Raw genomic sequence first — 16,346 nt, 5'->3', positions numbered from 1 at the left:
GAAAATGCTTTCTAATCCCTGCTCCTTCTCCTCCCCTTCGAGAATGCCCATTATGTTTCCTCTTCTGACAGTATCAGCTAGTTCTTGTATTTCTCTTTCATTATTTTTCAGTCTTTGGTTTCTCTCTTCTTCCTTCTGATTTATTTCTAGATTTCTGTCTTCAATATCGCTGATCCTTTTCTCCATTTGGTCGACTCTATTTCCCAAGCTTGTTATTTGATTTTTCAACTCTTGCAGTGTGTTCTTTCTCTCCAGAAGGTCTATTCGGTTCTTTTTGAGGGGTTCAATCTCCTTGCTAAAGAACTCATTCTACTCAACTAGTTATTTTTTCAGTTCCTGAAATTGTTGATATGATTTGTTCCGGATCTCACTGAGTTTTTTCAGAAGTATCATCCTGAATTCTCTGTCATTTAAGTCACATATTTCTATGTCTGTAAGCTTATTTTCTGGAGACTTTTCTCTTTTTTTTTTTCCTGAGATGCCTTGTCACCTTGGTTGTTCATAGTGTTTAATGGACTACTTCTCCTCTGGGCATTAATGGAAGTATGTTCTGCTTTTTTTTCCCCAGAAAGACGATTTATTATATAATGGTCCCAACCTGTTGCAAATAAGGTGTTTTTCTCTTGGTTTCCAGTAGGTGGCGTCTAAGCCTCTTGGATCTCTGCTTTATATAAAGTCTTAATAATGTTTTTTTTTCCTCCTTATGGATGTTTAATCATCCTCGCTACCCTCAGTCTCAGTTCCCGCCAGTGTTAGTGACAGACAGTTCTGGTAGCATTTGCTCAGATTCCCCTGGGGCTCTATGGCGTCCTGTCTCAGAGGGTATTGGGGGAGGGGCTCTCTGGGTTGGGGGTTGGAGGCTGCAGCTCAGCCTCAGTTTTGCAACCGTGGCTGGTAAAAACCAACCGTTGTTTCTCTGCCATTCCCGCTTTTCTGCCATCCCTGTTTCTCTGCCTTCTGCCCTGATGATTGGGCACTGACGCTGGCTGCGTGGAGCTCACAGCTCTCTAAAGCAGGGCTGTTCAGGGAACTCTCTGCTCCTTCTCCCTCCTCCCTCCTTCTACAGGGAGCTAAGATTGCAAGAGGCAGCTTCTTTGTTTCTCCCAGTCCACCGCCTGACACTCGGGGTTCTGACCTGTAGTAGCTCTTATGCGCAGATCCCGCACTCAGACATCCTGGTGTGCAGTTTGGGTATTTTTTGTTGTGTTTCAGGTGTTCAGCTTATTGTTGTTTCAAGGAGAGAGATCTGGGGACGTCTCTCACGCTGCCATGCTTAATCCACTCGCCTAAATAGCTATTTCAATCCTCACAACTCTTCTCTTAGATAGATACAGTTTAATTTTTATTTAATAGGTGAGGAATCTCGGACCTAAAGAGAATAAGTAATCTGCTGAAGGTTTCATTCCTATTGAGCAGCAGAGAGCAGTCTAGAACCAAGGAGAATTTTTTTAGAGCTATGATTATAAAAGTTTTGGTTATTAATGGCATGATAATACATAGAAGATGAAAGACAATGTAGAATTGTAGCAAAATGACTGAAATAAAGTCTACAGCCTTTATTTTACGTTAGAAACTTTATTATTCCTATATCCCACTCAAACTGAAGATCTGAATATCCCCACAAGCCCTAGAACCTGTGTTTTTTTTCTCTTTACCTACTGGCCATAGCCAATCATCTCACTGTACAGGCCTATATCTATGTAATCAAATCTCAAAACCCAGAGGACCAAACTGGAGACAAGAGAGCCATGACTTCTGCACATTTCCTTCTTTCTACACTGACTACAGTAAAGCAGCTGATATCTTAAAGTGATTTTAATGTTATTTCTGAAAATCAGGAGATGCCATGATTAAGTGTGATAAGTAAAACTGTAAATCACAGAGCTTCTTATCATTTCCTACAATCCTACTGTAATAAATTTCATTTTAGCAAAAGAAAGAAGATGACAACGAAGGAAAGGTAAATTCCAGAAACCTGTGGACCTTGGAAAGATCCACAAGATCTTTCCAAGACAGGCAGGTTTCATAAGTTTGCCCTAAAAGTGAACCTGGCAACATTAACGCCATAACGAGCAAAATGACATTTTACTACTGAATATCTTCCATTTACCATGATCTCTATTGTCTTGCTGGGAGCTCCTGAGCAAGCCAATAAAGGGCAACTGTCAAAATGCTCCTTCTGGAAAGCATTCTCTTCACTGCTGCTTCCACATCACTAAAAACCCTCACCTTTAAGAAAAATGAGAAATTAGCTCCAGATAGTCACAGGATTGATGACAAAAAAAAATTGTTTTTGACTTTACTAAAGAATAGAGGAAAAAAGAATCCCAGATGCTGTTAGAAACATTTGTGATGTCTAATAAGTGAACTGTCATTAGAAACAATGTTGAATACAACATTGTTTAAAAAGTCCAAACTTTGGTTAACAATAGGAAGGAAAAAAATGTCACTGAGAAAAATTATATGAAACATTTATGAAATATACTACCCTGAGATACAAATAATAGATAAAAATATGGAAAGTCAATGCTAGATCTCCACAATTAAAATAAATCAGTAAGTTGCCATAGGACTCAGCATAGCCTCATTTAAGATCTCCTTTGTGAATATTGCAGGTGCACTTGAAAATAATATGTACTTTGCCGTCTTTAGATAGCATGATCTGCAAATGTTAATTTGATCAGGTTGGTTGATGATATTGTTTGCAATTCAACAACTGTGCTGATTTTATCTGTATATTCTATCAGTTACCGAGAGAGGAGTGTTGATACATCTGACTGTAATTGTAAATTTGAACTTCTCCTTTCAATGCTACTGGTATTTACTTCAGGTATTTGAAGCTCTGTCATTATGTATTTATATCTTTAGGGTTATGTGTATACATCATTATGTCCCATGATGAACTGAGTTATTTGTTAACAGAAAATCCCTAATAATAATATCCTTGTTCTAAAGTTTACTTGATATTAATGTGGCAACTGCAACTTTCTTTGCCATTTGTATTTTCAAGGTATATATTTTTTATTCCCTTAATTTTCAACCTGTGTCTTTATATTTAAAATAGATCTGATGTAACCATCACAGAGTTGGTTCTTATTTTAACTATTCTGATAATTTCTGCCTTTTAATTGAAGCATTTAGACCTTTTACACTTAATGTAATTATGGATATAATCGGGTTTAAATCTACTATTTTTATATTTGTTTCCTAACTGTCACATATTCTTTTATCCTTTCTATCTCTATTCCTACCTCTTTTTGGATTAACTTTTTTTTTTTTTTTTTTTTAATGATTCTATTTTATCTCCACTATTGGTAATACCCCTGCATTTTCTTAGTGGTTACTCTAGGGCAGGGATCAGCAAATGACAGCTTGTGGATCAAATCAAGCTTGTGGCCTAATTTTTCATGGATCATGAGTTAAGAACAGTTTTCATGTTTCTGATGATGTTCCCCCCAAAAAATGAAAAGAAAAAATCTGACGGAGACTGTATGTGGCCTGCTACATCAGTTTTGTGTTGCTGAATAAATTATCACAAAATTAGCAGCTTAAAATTACATTCATTTAATAGCTCACAAGGACTGGCTGGGTTCTCTCCTCAAGGTATCACAAAACTGAAATGGAGGTGTCAGCCAGGCTGAGTTCTCATGTGGAGGCTCTGGGGGGAATCCACTGTCAACTACATTCTTGTTGTTGGCAAAATTCAACTGTTGTGGCTCTAGGTAGGAAAACGATTTGGCTTCCTGGCTGGCTAAGAGCAAAGGTCACTTAGGTCCTTTCTGTGTGGCTTTCTCCATCGTTAGTATAGAAATGGTGCACGAAAGCTTCTTTATTTCGAACATCTTACTTCCTCCTCTACAATCAGCCAGAGAAATACTCTGCTTTTAAATGGCTCATGTGATACCTTCAGCCCACCAAGATGATCTCTCCATCTCTAAGTTAGCTGTGCCATACAGAAGAACTCAATCACAGGAGTAAAATCCATCATATTCAGCCTAGAGGTTATGCAGGGTGCGTACACTGGGGAAGGTGGGGAAGTGGGTGATCCTGGAGAATATCTTAGAATTCTGCTCACCATAGCTTCGAAACTTAAAATAGTTACTATTTGGCCCTTTATAGAAAAAATCTGGCCACTCTTGCTCTAGTTTATCAAATATACAGTCTACCTACAAATGATATTATATCCCTTTGTGAGTAGGGTGTTTGCCTTATGACAATATCCTTCCATTTTCCTATCCTTTCTGATATCCCAAATTTTACTTCTAAATATTTTATAAACCTCACAACATATTTTTATTCTGATTTAAATAAGCAATTATATTTAAAGAGATTTTAAATTATTAAGAAATTATCTATTTACACACTTATTTGCTATCACCTACATTTTTCATTATTTTATAAAGATCCAAATTTCCATGCAGTATCATTTCTATCTGTCTGAAGAAAGTCCCTTTAACATTTAATATATTACAGTTCTGCAGGCAATCAATTTTCACAGCATTTGTTTGTTGGAAAAATTCTTTATTTTGCCTTCATTTAAAAAATTTGTAATAATTGTCAGTTACAAAATAGTCACAGGAGTGTAAAGTACAGCATAGGGAATATTTTCTGCTTGTCTCCCTTCCTTCCTGCTCGCTCGCTCGCGCGCTCTCTCTCTCTCTCTCTCCTTCCTTCCTTCCCTCCCACTCTTTTTTTTTTTAATAACAGTCACCCTAATGGGTATATCTCATTGCGGTTTTGATTTGCATTCTCTTAATGACTAGTAATGTTTGTCATCTTTTCATATGCTTGTTGGTAATTTGTATATCTTTTTTGGAGAAATGTCTATCGTAGTCCCTCCCCATTTTTGAATTGGGTTGTGTGCTTTTGCTTTCAATTTTGAAAGAAATTTTCACTAGGTATAACAATCTACGTTGACATTTTTCTTTTAGTACTCTGAAGATATCAGTCCATTGTCCTGTAGAGCTTGCATGGTTTCTCATGAGAAGTCCGTTGTAATTATTATCTTTATTCCTCTGTATGTAATGTGTCTAATTTTTATGCCTGCTTTTAATATTTTCTCTTTATCACTGATTACCAGCAATTTAATTATGATATACTCTGATGAATCTTCTTTGTTTTTATTCTGATTTGGAATATCTTCCTGTACTTACAGATTTATAATTTTAATTTCTTCAAATATTTTTTGTGATTTCCATCTCCTTGCTCTTGTTTTGGGGACTCTAACACATACATTAGACCCTTTAAGACTATACCATAGGACACTGATGTGCTGTTAAATTTTTCTCAGTATTTTTATCATCTGTGTAATTTATTTTGCATAGTTTCTATTCCTACGTCTTCGAATTCACTGATTTTTATTCAACATCTAGGCTATTCTCATCCAGTGCATTTTTCATTTCTGATATTGTATTTTTAATCTGTAAAGGTTCCATTTTGATCTTCTTTTACATTTTTATTTTCTCTCTCTTCACCATGTTTTCCTGTACATTCTTAAGCATATATGTAGTATGTTTTAACATGTTTGCTAATTAAGTCATAGCTGTCATTTCTTCTTTTTGTTACAAGTCATATTTTCTTGCTCTTTGAATGCCTGATAATTTTTAATGTATAACTGGCTTTTACTATTTGGCCCTTGATGTATAACTGGCTTTTAATGAAATAAATATGTTTAAACTATATACTTTGATAAGTGCTGACATGTTATACCCATGAAACCACCAACAGAATCAAGATGATGAACGTATCATCATTGCCCCAAAGCTTCCCACTATCCCTTGGTAGTTCCTTCTTTCTGCTTTTCCCCACTTCTCCCATTCCCAACATGCATGGAAGTTTTTGACAGGCTGCTGGACACTGTGTATTTTACATTGTTGTTGGTGGATTTTATTGTTATTCTCTTAAAGAATGCTGGACTTTCTAGTAGCACTCAGTTAAATATTTTAAATCAATTTGGTCCATTCAAGGTTCGCTTTTAATTTTTGTTAGGGTATGTTTGAAGCAGCCTTTAGTCTTGGATTAATTTGGCCCCACTACTGAGGTCTCTACCTAATGCTCCATGTCTTACGAGGTCCCTCCATTCTGGATGGTGGAAACATGAACTATTAGCAGCCCTGTGTAAGCTCTGAGAACTGTTTGTCTTGCTGTTTTCTTTGAGGAGATCCTGTGAAAAATCTCCAGAACTTGCTCTTGCTCTCTTTCTCTCTCACTGTAGCTCCTTCCTCTCCAAAATGCTCCACAAATCCTAGACGCTTCCACTTCACTGAACTCTAGTCTTCTGTCTCTTCAACTCAGGCACGCCACTGGATTATGGGTGAGCCCTGTGCCCTGCACTGAAGATGGTACGATCTCAGGGCTCACCTCCCATTTCCCTTCAGTTAGAAACTAGTATTCTACTGCCTGTTAGCCAATGTCTGAAAACAGTTGTTTTACAGAGTTTCTCCAGTTTTTTAATTGTCTGTTGTTAAAGGACAATTCCTATAACAGTTAATCCTTCCTAGGCAAAATCAGAAGGTAGTGAATATTTTAAAAGATACCGATGTGATTCCAACATGAATATTAGGCAGAATATCTGAATTTTAGGCAGACTCCCTGTTGGACCTATTTCATCAATCTTTTTTTCTCTCTCTATAGGCACAGTATCTAAATTTGGGATCCAAGTGACTATTCTCAAATCATACAATTCTATTTCTCTATATCTTGAAGGAGCTCTCTCAGATTCTGGTTCTTTGACTAAGTAGAAGCTGTAGTACTATGTCTACCACCTTCGACTCTAGAAATAAATATGTACATGAAAATGCCGAAGATTGCAAAATGTATGTAGTATAAAAAGATGTTTTTATCTCTCACGACTTCATTGTCATGGCCTCAGGAGAGTGATTCTCCCAAAATTTAATGAGAACACATTAAGCCAATGTATTTATTGAGTATATGTCAAGAAAAGGTATTGAAATATTAGAAAGTGTAGTTTGAATGTATTCATTATAATATCTTTACCTCATACAGTTTCATATAGCCGTTTAAAAAAAATGAGAGAATGACTTCTGCAGGCTTTATAGAATCATTTAAAATCGATCATTTATGAATCATTATTTTCCTATTCTTGTCTGCTTAAACTGTATAGTCTCTCATGGGAGAAGTACAAAGCATTTAATTTTGTAAAATGCTATGAGCATTAAGGGTGTTTATGAATTAAGATGGACAAAACTAGAAGTCACAGCCAGAGAGATTGATATCACAGTTAATCTAGGTGAGGAAAAACTAAATATCCCCTCCCCAACAACACAGTGTCGTAGAAGAATTTCTTTTGAAGCATATATATATTATTTGGTCTACAGTATGATCCCCTTCAAAGACAGAAAGGAGATGAAAATCATTAGAAAGAAACAAAACATTACGAAATCAATAAATGTGATTAAAGTGTTATAGTTTTCTCTACTCAAGGTCTGAGCATGCATTTTGAAAAAAAGCACTAGTGGGCTATGAATTTTAATTATTTCAAGTTACTAGCATATCGTAATAGAGACAACACCAGTTCTTGCACTAGTCTCTCTCTCTCTCATTTTCTCTTTTAGTCTTGCTCTCCTTTCTTTAGTGACTGTGAGTCATTATCATTCTTCATTTCATTCAAAATTCACTAAGACTGGTTTACTATTTTCTAACCCACACCAACCACTACAGAAATTCAGTTCCAAACATCCTAAAAGAAGATTAACCAAACCTAATGCACGGTTTGGTGCTGCGCATTAGTATTGCTTTATCTCCTTCAATACCCTGAAATCAGGTAAGTCACAGCTGAAAGAATTTGGGATGTAAACTAAGATTTAAATGTAGTGCAAGTAAAAACATCTCTCTCATGTCTAGTCAAGAGATAAACCTTGTTTGTAGCAATTTACATTCTCAGAAGGCATATTTCTTTTCTTTCGAAGCATACTGTTATGATTTTTGTATGATAGTTATATCAGTGGTTAAAGTGTCTTAATTTGATGTACACTTGAGTTAACTCTATTCACAGTTATAAACTAAACCTTAAATTCAACTGCCATTCTTTTAAATCTGTGCCCAAGTTTACAGATTATAGATAACTTTTCTAAGTCAAAGTGAATTCAAATTAATTCAAAGTGAATTCAAAGTGAATTCATACTAACAAGGTGTGAATTCATTCAAAGTGAATTCATACTAACAAGGTGTGAGTGAATATATTTGGGACCATAGTACATTATTATTAATAACAGTGCACACTAACCAGCCATGTGTGTAGAGTACAAATAATTTAACCAAAGGAGCCTTTGTTCTCTCTTTCTCTCTCTTTTTTTTACAAAATTAAAAGTTGGATCAGAGGATATGCTACGGTGCTCAATAAATTTCTTAAATGCATTGGTATTTCTGAGGATTCTTTTACACTTCTAATACTTTATTTTGGTTTAATAAAAAAAATAGTAGTAAAAACCTTAATCAAATTCACTGAACATTTTCTCCACCAAATTTTCATCAAACCTCAACTATTTGTAATTTGGGATATATATTTTTAAAAACATTAGTTGAATTTAAGTTTTAGTTTGTATGAGATATTCCATTCCCTACTCCAAGATGACTATGGTTTAAGTCTCTATTATGAATAAATAATAAATTTTGCGGTAAAAATTTTATATTTCTCTCCAAACATTACCTTAAAAAGTTACGGTATATTAATAAAAAAAAGCATTAATTTATTCATTTCACTATTTCGAACAACTAGAAATAAGATGCCAAGAAGTTATCTTTATTCCATTTGACCAAGGAGGAAACTGAAACCCAATGATCATCAATACCTATGACCATAATATAAAATAATATAAAACAGATGTTTTAGACAGATGGTTCTCAAATACTTGACCCCTGCTAATACTGTTGCATCAAAACAATGAAATATGAAGTTAGCGTTTGGCTCTGCCTAAAAAATTGTTACTATAACCCAAAATGCTGGCAGGTACTCCAAGACACCAAAATGATAAAGAATTAGTTCATTCCTGAGTTACTATTTCTATGGCATTAATTTGTGAAAGGGACTATTGGTACACACAGGGATTCTTATGGGGTAGACGAGCCAAGAAAGGCCAGTTTATCAAATTCCATGAGACTCTGCCAAGTTACTCAATCACTTCTGAATGGTCGGGGCATTCTGAAAGTGGTACTTGGCCAAAATGTGCACAAAATAGCAGGGAGAGTGCACCATCTATCCCACAGTGTTCAAACCATGACACAGCTCAAAACATCACAATAGCAATGAGGGCCAATTTGCTAAGGGAGCATTTCTAAAAAGACATTTACATTGACGGAAAGTATTAAGCAAGCACCAATAAAAGAGATGAAGAGAGTGTCACTTCTGATTTTTAATTAATTATTTAAAAGTGTTTTATATCTTCTTAGTGATGGAAGGACCTTCTTGAGGAAGGTACTCCTGTATTCTCTGTGGTCGCGCAGTGACAATATATATGAAACACAAGCTTCTGATAGTAAGAGTATGTTAAATCTGGCATAAAATAAGCTTTATCTAAGATTCTGCTGCATTAGGAGCCAGATCTGGGGCGCGTGAGCATGTGGGCTCTCCTGGGATCTTCCCAGGATTGAGGTGGGGCTCCATTTCCTTCTACATGGTTATTTGTATGAGCTAGCCTATATATTTTTTGTTTTTAATTCTCTTCCTTAGTTTGCATCTTTCCTAAAGGGGGATTTACAATGTGTCTTCCAAAGATAAGTACTGTGAAAAATGGTTAAAATTTCAAAGGACAATAATGGCAAGTAATAACTTCCTGAGAAACGCGCAGCTCAAGTAAGTCCTGAGGTTTATTAAGAGTAAGTTTTGACAAAATATCTTCATTTCCCCTTTTCAGATAGGGTATCTAGCCTAGTCGATCATAGAAATGTGGACATAGAACAGAAACACGGCAACGAGGCATTTGACAAACCATCACAAGATACTCTTGAGAAATGTACAGAGAAATATGGGTGGAGTGAAAGAGTACAGGGTCTGTGGTGCACAGGAAGATGTTTATAGTAAAAAGACACAGAACGCTTCTATCAACGCCTCCCGAAATTTAACCCAGAAATCCAAACTGAGGAGAGGTTTAGCTTCCACAAAGTATAAACAAACATTTTTTACACTCTTTTTCTGAGAACAAGTAGAAAAGTTATGAGAAAAAAACAAACAAAACATCTATTTGAAAACACTGGCAAACTACCAAGGCAGCAAGAATTTGTATTAAAGACCCAAAAGATAAAGGAAGCCCATAGTCATGATCCAGACTGGGCACTGTTTTCCCTTTTGAGGCATTTGCATATGCAACAGACAATGAAAAGTTGGGAGAATGTAGTGGCTGGGAGCCCTGAGATACGAACCGGCAGTCCCATAAAGCTGAGCCGCTTGGGAGAAATCTGGAGTGCAGTCTCCATCAAGCATGTGGGGGCCTCATGAACCAGCACAGGGGTTTGGCTGGGATTCTGAAGAGCTTTTGCCCTAAGAGGAAGGGTAAACTGGAAATAGGCTCACTCTTACAAAAGGAATGAAATCCAGATTTCAGATCCCAAACACTGATTGAATTAAATTACCTACCCCTGGCCTAACTCCCTACAAGAAGTTAAAAACTAAATTCTCGCTGAAGGATGACAAGATCATCCAAAACCTCAAATTATCTTTATACTTTTTCATACATAACACATGGCTCTTAATAAAAAAGTAAGCAGCTGTAAGAAGTCAAATATTGACCAAAAATCAAAATCATTCTTCAGATCATACTGAAGATTCCAACATATAGGAAATCTAGATGTTACAAAATCAAGGCATGAAATTTAAAAAGTAACTGTGATTATTTTATTTAAAAATTATATGTCAATGGTCGAAATTTGGGCAAGTAACCGGAAACAAAAAACAATCAAAGAGAAATTTAAGAATTGAAAAATACAGTGAAATTAAGCTGAAATCAGTAATAAAAGATAATAAAATTCTAAACTATTTAAAAATTAAGCAACACGGTCATATGAGAAATCGTAAAGAAGTTGGAAAAGTTAGAAAGCATTTTTTTAAGAAGAGGAAAATAGAAGTTTATTAACATGCATACCTCATGCATACACATGGAGATACTCAGGGAAAAAATGCATCATTCTCTAAGGTGGCTTAAACATACGCTTAAATATCATCTTAATAGGAAAGGGGGAATGTAGGCCTCTTAGGAAAGAGTAAATGATTTTTGAGAAAGATGAATGGGTCCATAGAAGAACAGACATAAGATGTGACTGTGACAAAGTTTGTCTGGGTATGGGGTTCACTTCCAGTCTCCTCTCCTTTAATAAGAGTCAATATTCCCTGGCTGATGAAACTCCTCATGAGGGGATTTAGGACAACTAGTTCCTTTTGGAGGATCTGTCCTTAGGCAGATAAGGGGAGCTCAGAGAAAACCTCTCCCTGCATTTGCTGTTTTCCAAGCACGTATAGCTCAAAATAATCAATATACTGAAGAGCAAGGGAAAGCTAAAGACGCTCAATCAGAATGGCACAAAAAAAGATGCCAAGACCATAAAAATAATTTAAGGAACACATGGGACGCTATTAAGAGTCCAAATATCCGTCTGATCGGCATACCTGAAGAAAATCAAGATGTTGAACAGCTGTTTGAAGAAATAATGATGGAAAACTTCCCTAACCTGGTGAAGGAAGTGGACATAAAACCCCAGGAAGCTCAGAGGACCCCAAAAACCAGGGATCCAAAGAGGCCTACACCAAGACACACCATAATTAAAATGCCAAAGTTTAAATACAAAGAAAGAATATTAAAAGTGGCAAGAGAAAAACAGATAGTTACCTATAAAGGAACACCCATAAGACTGGCAGCTGATTTCTCAAAAGAAACTATTCAGGACAGAAGGACTTGGCACAAAATATTTGACGTGATGAAGACCTGGGATCTACAACCAAGGATACTTTATCCAGCCAAGCTATCATTTAGAGTTGAAGGACAGATAAAAAGCTTCCCAGACAAAAATAAGCTAAAGGAATTTATCACCACCAAGCCAGTATTACAGGAAAGGTTGAAGGGACTTCTTTAAGAAGAAAAACCATGTATCAAAAACAGGAATAAAGAATGGTGACAACTACATTCCTATCAATAAGCACCTCAAATGGAAAAGAATTAAGTGCTCCAACTGAAAGATAAAGTAGATGAATGGATAAGAAAACAAGACCCCTACATATAAAAAGGAAGGGGATGGAAAAAGATATTGCTTTGATGGACCTGGAAGGTATTTAAGTCAGACAGAGAAAGATAAACATTATATGATTTTACTCATATGTGGAATCTAAAGAGTAAAAAGGACAAACTAATCAAAAAACAGACTCACAAATAGAGTGGATGATTTGGTGATTTTCAGAAGGGGAGCCTTAGGGGCTGGGAGAATGGGGTGAAGGGTTAAAGAAGTACAAATTAGCAGCTGATGGATGGTCACAGGGATGGAGAGCACGGGAATGCAATTAGTATTAATATGTTGGCTAGGTGGAGGGTCAGAGGAGGGAGGGAGCAATTGGGAGGATCATTTTATGAACTATATAGATTCCTAACCAATGTACTGTATACTTGAAACTAATTAAAATAAATTAAATTTTAAAAATTTTGATTCAATACATTAAATGCAAATAATAAAACTACCCAGTAATGAAACACACTTTGTCTCAATAACAAGAACAAACTCAATCATTGAAAAAGTTCTAACAAAGGGAGAAACACCACCCATCAGGAATAAGTGGAGGAGGATCCCACACTAAATGGAGATTGCAGGTGACCACTAAAGCCCTATCCCCAACTTCAGAGTCTATGCAAATGTTCAATGTAAAACCGCAATAAAAAATTCTTACCCTTAATCGCGTGGTGGAGATCTCAGCTTTTAAAATATCAGGATCATATTTAGTACTAGATGAAGATCCTGAGAACACTTTTCAAAGAGAAAAATGAAAAACATAGTTACATAACTAGCTCTCAGTTTAGAATTTACAAACTCTAAAAACAAGATTTACATGCTTCTGTGGATACTTACTTACTTTACAATTCCTTTATTGTCATTCATCAGACACCTAAATATAAAAAGTAATCTTCAAACCTTTTATATATTTTAAAAAACTCAAGAAAGAAAATGTCATAAAGACTCTGGCATACTTAATTTTCTTCTGGATTTTATACCAATTTATAAAATCTTAGAGGACCTTATTGCGGGTACAGTTTATCAGAGCTTCGCATTATCCAGAAACTTATAATTTAATAAAACTTCTGAGTTTATCTTAGCTGCTTCTTTAAACAAGACCTGCTCCAAATGATCGGTTTTTGAGAAGAAAGAGAGGTCAATCAACTCAGGTGGACAACAGAAACTTCACTTTGGCTAATAGTTCAGTTCCTCCCCACAACAAATAGAGTGCAAGAATAGCAAAAAGGACTACATTATTTTCCTTGATCTGACAAGGCAAAAATTAATTCATGAATAAATAAAAGACAATCGGGCAGAGGGAAGAGAGAAAACAGAAGGGATACATAATCCCCAAATAAGGAAACTCTGATCTGAAACGGGGTCCAGGGGTTTTATCGAGAACTCTGTGGTGTGCCCCCTCTCCCCCAACACACACACACACAATGGCTTTAAGGGACTCTTCTGGCAGAGGAAGGAACAGGACCCAAAATGAAACTCCACTGAAATCCAAGTGCCCTTCTGTTATCTACGGTTTGGTCCCCATGTTAAACTGTACTTACAGCTTGTGTGAGAACTTGACTTCTCCTTATAGGCATCATTTAATCGTACATATTCATCCAGGGCCAAAGCCAGTCTTTGCTCCTTCACGTGGTACAGCTCCTTCTGCGTCCTGAGGGCATCCTGAGCCACTGAGAGATAGTCCTTGAGCATCTTCTCCTGTTCCCCTCTCCATTGTTTTCTTGGATCTTCAATCTGTGTGGTTTCTGAAAAAAAACAGAAGGTTATTTTTTTAGAATTTAATTTTGCTTTTTCTTGGGGGTGGGGAAGATTATCTAAGCGTTAGAAAAAGTCGCTATCTTTAATTCCTATATCTTCTAAGTAGTTTATTAGTATTTGTGAAGTGACTTCTCTAGAAATTTGACACAGTTTTTGTTTTATTTTACCTAATCCCTCTTCGTCCTCATCCCCCTTCAGGTCTTGTCAACAATTTACTATGACTTGAATCCATCACACACAATGTTGTCAAAGTAAATTTCCATGGCTGTTATCGGATCCCTTTTTTCAAGAATTCTCTGGCTCCCCAATACCTACAGAAGAAAAGCCAGGCTATTTACGCCAGCATTCAAGGCCCTGTATGATCCGAACCCAATCCACTTTCCATGGCACATGCTTCCTCTCTCACTGAATGCAGGACCCTTGCCATGTTGCCCTCTACAGCCCTACTCAAGGTCTGGTCTGCAGACCAGCACCTGTGCCTGCACTCTGTTATGTGTCCATGACAGTAAGTGTAGAAATCAAGAGTATTTTAAAATTTTTATACAGTTATTGTATATCTGTTAACTCTAATAATAATATCAAGAATTAGTTTGTATTTCCGCCCCCCCAAGATTTTTCTAATAATTTGTTTTTATTGTGTTTTACAAAAGTATCAATCAGTCCATAGTGGATTAGAAATTAAAAAACAAACAAACAAACAAAAAACTCTGGTCCTAGTTTGAGGAGAATACTTGAAGGCACAGTTCTTGGTTCTGCACTTCTGCACGTTAGAACCACCTAGAGAGCTCTAAAAAAACTCTCAGCCCAATGAGATTTTCTGCAGGTGGAACCCAGGCAACGGTAGGTTTAAAGCCCCTCAGGTGATTCCAATGAGCAGCTGAGGCTGCACACCCGTGCTCTGCCACAGGCCGCACACTGCCTCCTCTGTGAAGTTATTCAAACTATCCAAGCCTACACTTGCTCAAACTTGCCTACCGAGCCTCTCCAACTCCTCCCTTGGATGCCACAGTAAAGACTCTGGCCCAGGCTTCCTCTTGCACTCCTTCTGCCACCTACCTGACCCATGGCTTCCCCATGTGGCCCTGTGTGGTCACTCAGTCACCTCTAAAAATTAAATCCAGGTACAATCAGAACAGGTGGGTCATATGAGAATGACTATGAGAACCCATTCCTGACCAAGTAGGACAGGAAAATTAATTTATTAATTTGCTGGAGTGTCTAGTGGCATGGACTGTCTTCAGAATGCTTTGTGTGTGAATCCCAATCTTAAAGAACCCCAACTCAGTATGTCTGGCTGGCCCCGAGGGCTACAGTGATATGAGGTGATCTGACGTGACTACAACAATCCCTAGAGGCTAGTTCTGGAAAAGTTCAACCTGGTTTCTAGGGATAAGGGATAACGCTAAACTAAAGTTGTTCAGGCTGTGAAGCCAAGGCCACCGTAGGGCCAGCAGAGGCCCCGGCTGATTAATGAAGTGGCCTGGGTCCACCAGACACACTGCTACCGCTCTACTTTCTTTAAAGTAGTATTTTGAAAACTAATTTTTAAAAGATGTGAATATTTCAATATGCAAAAGAGGAATATCTCATGTAATTGTGGGACAAATATGTTAGAGTAGACGTTTAAAGAAGAGATGCAGGAGGGGACAGCCCTGGGTGGACAGCCCCTCTGGTCAAGGATCTTCGAAGACATCATCACCGTGCGGGCAGCCTGGCCACGTGGGGACCATGGAGAATAGGCAGAGATCAGCCAATAGGAGCCTTCTCAATTTTAAATGTTCATTATAATTCAGGTCTCTGGCTGTCTAAACATGTAATATTTATATATATGAATGCAACCTGACTCAAAGTACTTAAATTATCCTCTAATGAATAGAACTTTATGGTCTTTAAAAAGCTTTTATAACTGTGGATGACCCGCAACAATCCTCACTCCTAGTATTCACACTCTTGAATATGGGCTAGACTTCGTGACTCATTTCTAATGAACACGACAGAGACTAAGTGATGGGACATCACCTGAGACTAGACTACAAAAGGTTGTAATTGCCATCTTGATTTTGCTCTCTTATCTCCCTGGCTCTGGGCTTTTTTTGCTCTAATGAAGCAAACTGTCATGTTGTAAGCCATCCTACGGAGAGGCCCACTGTGGCAAGGAACTGGGGGGAGCGGGGCCGGTGGAGGAAGGTGGGCCACTGGCCAGCAACCAACAGATCCTTCACCAGTCATGGCTGGAGATGGCTGCAGCCTGCTAACACCTTGAAGAAAGCTGTGAAAGTCCTTGAGCCAGAGGATCCAGCTGAGTCTTGCTTGGATTTGTGACCCACAGAAACCATAAGATTATAAATGTATGTTAAGCCACT

At 37.2% G+C, this 16,346-nt stretch overlaps 1 protein-coding gene across 7 annotated transcripts in view; it reads right to left on the bottom strand.

Moving 5' to 3' along the window:
- The window catches only part of WWC2 (WW and C2 domain containing 2), a 170,712-nt gene that overhangs the window by 67,124 nt on the left and 87,242 nt on the right, over positions 1 to 16,346 (bottom strand). For all 7 annotated transcript variants that reach the window (XM_039882603.1, XM_039882606.1, XM_039882605.1 and 4 more), the window contains exons 3-4: positions 13,767 to 13,970; positions 12,884 to 12,960 (exon numbers count right to left, since the gene is read on the bottom strand). In XM_039882603.1, the coding sequence (XP_039738537.1) occupies positions 12,884 to 12,960; positions 13,767 to 13,970 (281 nt within the window). The remainder of the gene's footprint in view (positions 1 to 12,883; positions 12,961 to 13,766; positions 13,971 to 16,346) is intronic.

Source organism: Pteropus medius, unplaced genomic scaffold (assembly GCF_902729225.1).
Source record: "Pteropus medius unplaced genomic scaffold, Ma_sr-lr_union100, whole genome shotgun sequence".
NCBI classification, from domain to species: domain Eukaryota; kingdom Metazoa; phylum Chordata; class Mammalia; order Chiroptera; family Pteropodidae; genus Pteropus; species Pteropus medius.
Note: the sequence above shows the minus strand (reverse complement) of the source record. Positions and strands in the feature narration are given on the sequence as shown.